Here is a 2,730-nt window from a genome sequence, read left to right as displayed (position 1 = left end):
ATGAGCGGGGTGCCGTTCATGCGGCTTACGCGATAGACCGAGTTCGCATCTCTTACCACAGATATCAGATCTTATTTTTACAATAGCACTATTATTGATGGCACGAACTACACCAACTGTTGTTGTCACCAAAGATGATTACGGATGTAATTAAGCCAAAAATTAACAGAAGAAGAAAACTTTTCAGAGAAATGGTCCCATGAGCCGTTTAATAAGTCACTAGGTCAATTTTAGACATTCTATCTATACTATACATTGGCTCTAGTCAAGGTTTCAGAGGAAATAGGAAATTGATTGGTCTCCTAAGACATAGTATTCTTTAGGGTAATGGTTCATCGTCGTGGTCAGCATCGTTAAACCATAATTTCGAGTTTTTAGGCTGGTAAAGAAGAAACCCTCTAAATTCACTTGAATGAAGCATCGCCTTAAAATTGAAAACGAATTCGACCATGAACCAAATTCCAGTCCCATACCAGCCTGTGGTTTGCTTGAACATGTTGTACCCACTCTTGGACATTCTATCCATGAATTCGATCATCGCGGTCAACCCATCAGACAAGAGAAAAGCTCAACGTAACAGGGATTCGCCAGATACATAGCAAGTTTCTGGTAGCAGTGTTCCATGATTCAATCTCAAGCTAATGGCAGCTGGCGAGGAAGAGTGGGGCTTGTCAAGTTAAGTACACGTCAACAATTATAGGTAGTGCCAACCACGAATCAAATACAGCAATAGGGTATAGTAGTGTTAATCAATAACTGCTACCATATAATCGTGGTTTGTAGGCCAGGGATGGCGCCTCCACGATTCATGGTTTCAATTTCCTCGATTCAGACCCTCAAAAAGGTTACGCCAAACAGCAGCTACCGTTGACGTTGTTCTTGATAAGCTTCACCTGCAACAGGGATATCGAGGATCAAGGACAATGCCAAATGATGGTAGCTCCACGGCGCTTATGTTAGTGCTGGATGGGGTGAGTGGCGTTGAATCCAGCGCTATGAGTTGGATAACGAGGCAAGCAATAAGTCAAGAGCAATCACAACACAAATCACATCACGTATTTACTGGCCATATTTGAGCTGTTTTACCCATTCCACCACAAATATTCAAGTTGGCTATGGGAAGCTATTTTGCGCGCTTCTCGCCGACACGTCTGAAAAAGCTCCACGACGCGACTCGCTTGGTAACAACAAACGTCGATATCTGTGAAAATGCATTAATACATTTCCAAAACTTTGCTTGAATTATACCGACCTCCAATCATTACTATGATTTGTTCACCATTTGAAGGAACGTTGCTACTGTTGAAGTATGATGCCAAACAATATGGCAAGGTCTGTGTTGTTTAAGCTGTTGGATTGGAACAAGACGAAGTCACAAGCAAACATTAAATTTGAAAAGTTAAATACTGGTTATACGGCCTACGACAGATAACAGAAGCGGGCAGCAAACCATCAGGTGAATCACGTCATGGGGCACTGGTGGCGCAAGCTGTCAGTGAAAGTCAGGGGTTGGTTTCGGCAGTCACCGCAGCTCGATGTTGGATAAGGAGGTTAAGAGCTCTCAGCACGTCCGCCAGCGAGATGGTGGAGCGACTAAATCTTTCCTCGTTCAAGGCATGCCCTATTCCCACTGTTAAGGTATAAATCCCCCGAGAGGTGGGCACCACTAAGTCCAAGGTGCTGTCGATGTATTCGAGGTCGTCAGTGGTGAGGTACTCGAGGCTGTGGAAGACATTGCGAGCATTAGCCACAACGCTAGCCATCCGCCGGAAGATCTCCTCTCTGGCGTGATCAATGTCATAATCCTGGCCTTGCCGCATTTGGCGAGACGCTGAGGACATTGGCGCCCACATCTGCTTAAGGCCAATTCGGCTTTCGAGGATCATATTGCAAAGCTTGCCGAGGACGGCAAAGTCAATTCCTTCGCACTTCAAGGACACAAATGAGCTCAAGTCAGTAATCACATCTGAGACGAAAGGACTTAACGAAACCCGTCTGTCCCCAAGAAGAGTCTCTTGGTCCGTGATGACTTCAGTCATAATCTGGCGGTCGTTGTCGTCGTTGAGCCCCTCCAATAATTGCTGGAATTCGAGCGTGTCAACGACAGAAGACATGGTGGAGGGCACGGTGGAGAAAGCGGCAGGCAGTCCGGTGGTTCCTTCGAAGTTCGAACTGAGGAGGGTGGGGAGTGACACAAGCGACCCTTAGATAGGCCCCTTTAACTCCCACTCGAAAGTCTCGAACCCCACTTTTCGGCCCCCTGAAACGGGTCTTTTTCTTGTTCCTTCCTGAAATTTGGAGGGGCAACAAACTGTCTGATTTGTCCACGCATGAACTTTAATCAAAGTCTTCCGACGTATCCTCATCGGTGGTCATGTCTGTCACATTGCTTGAAGTTAAACGTTATTTACAGTGTCTGATACTTGCAAAGCACCGGCTCCCACGTCTTTAGGGACATTATTATGTTCGGGTCAGTAGAAAATTCAGTACATGTTCATCTTGTTCTCAAGGTCTTTTTACTACGACTCAAAGCAAAAGAAAATTAATACATTAAATACCAATAACATACTCATTAAATTGGAGCGGGTGACTTAAGGTAAAAGTTTGCGTCCAAATTCCAAACTCAAAATGCAGTTACTTTTTGAGTTAAACTCTGACGGCACCCCAAAATAGACCCCAATTTCATAACTCTGTACTAGCTTTTCGCAAAAGGGGGGGGGGGGGGGGCCA

The 2,730-nt window shown here is 45.2% G+C and overlaps 1 protein-coding gene across 1 annotated transcript; it reads right to left on the bottom strand. All coding sequences in view use genetic code 12, as the record gives it.

Moving 5' to 3' along the window:
• Positions 1-1,502: 1,502 nt before the first annotated feature.
• Positions 1,503-2,114, bottom strand: DIURU_003773 (uncharacterized protein; the record flags this gene model as incomplete). Its single annotated transcript, XM_034156572.1, has 1 exon — positions 1,503-2,114. The coding sequence occupies one exon, from the start codon at positions 2,112-2,114 to the stop codon at positions 1,503-1,505; it is 612 nt and encodes a 203-aa protein (XP_034011440.1).
• Between the last annotated feature and the right edge of the window lie 616 nt (positions 2,115-2,730).

This window comes from Diutina rugosa (assembly GCF_008704595.1).
Source record: "Diutina rugosa strain CBS 613 chromosome Unknown scaffold89_size22501, whole genome shotgun sequence".
Lineage (NCBI taxonomy): Eukaryota > Fungi > Ascomycota > Pichiomycetes > Serinales > Debaryomycetaceae > Diutina > Diutina rugosa.
This window is presented reverse-complemented; position numbering and strand designations above follow the sequence as displayed.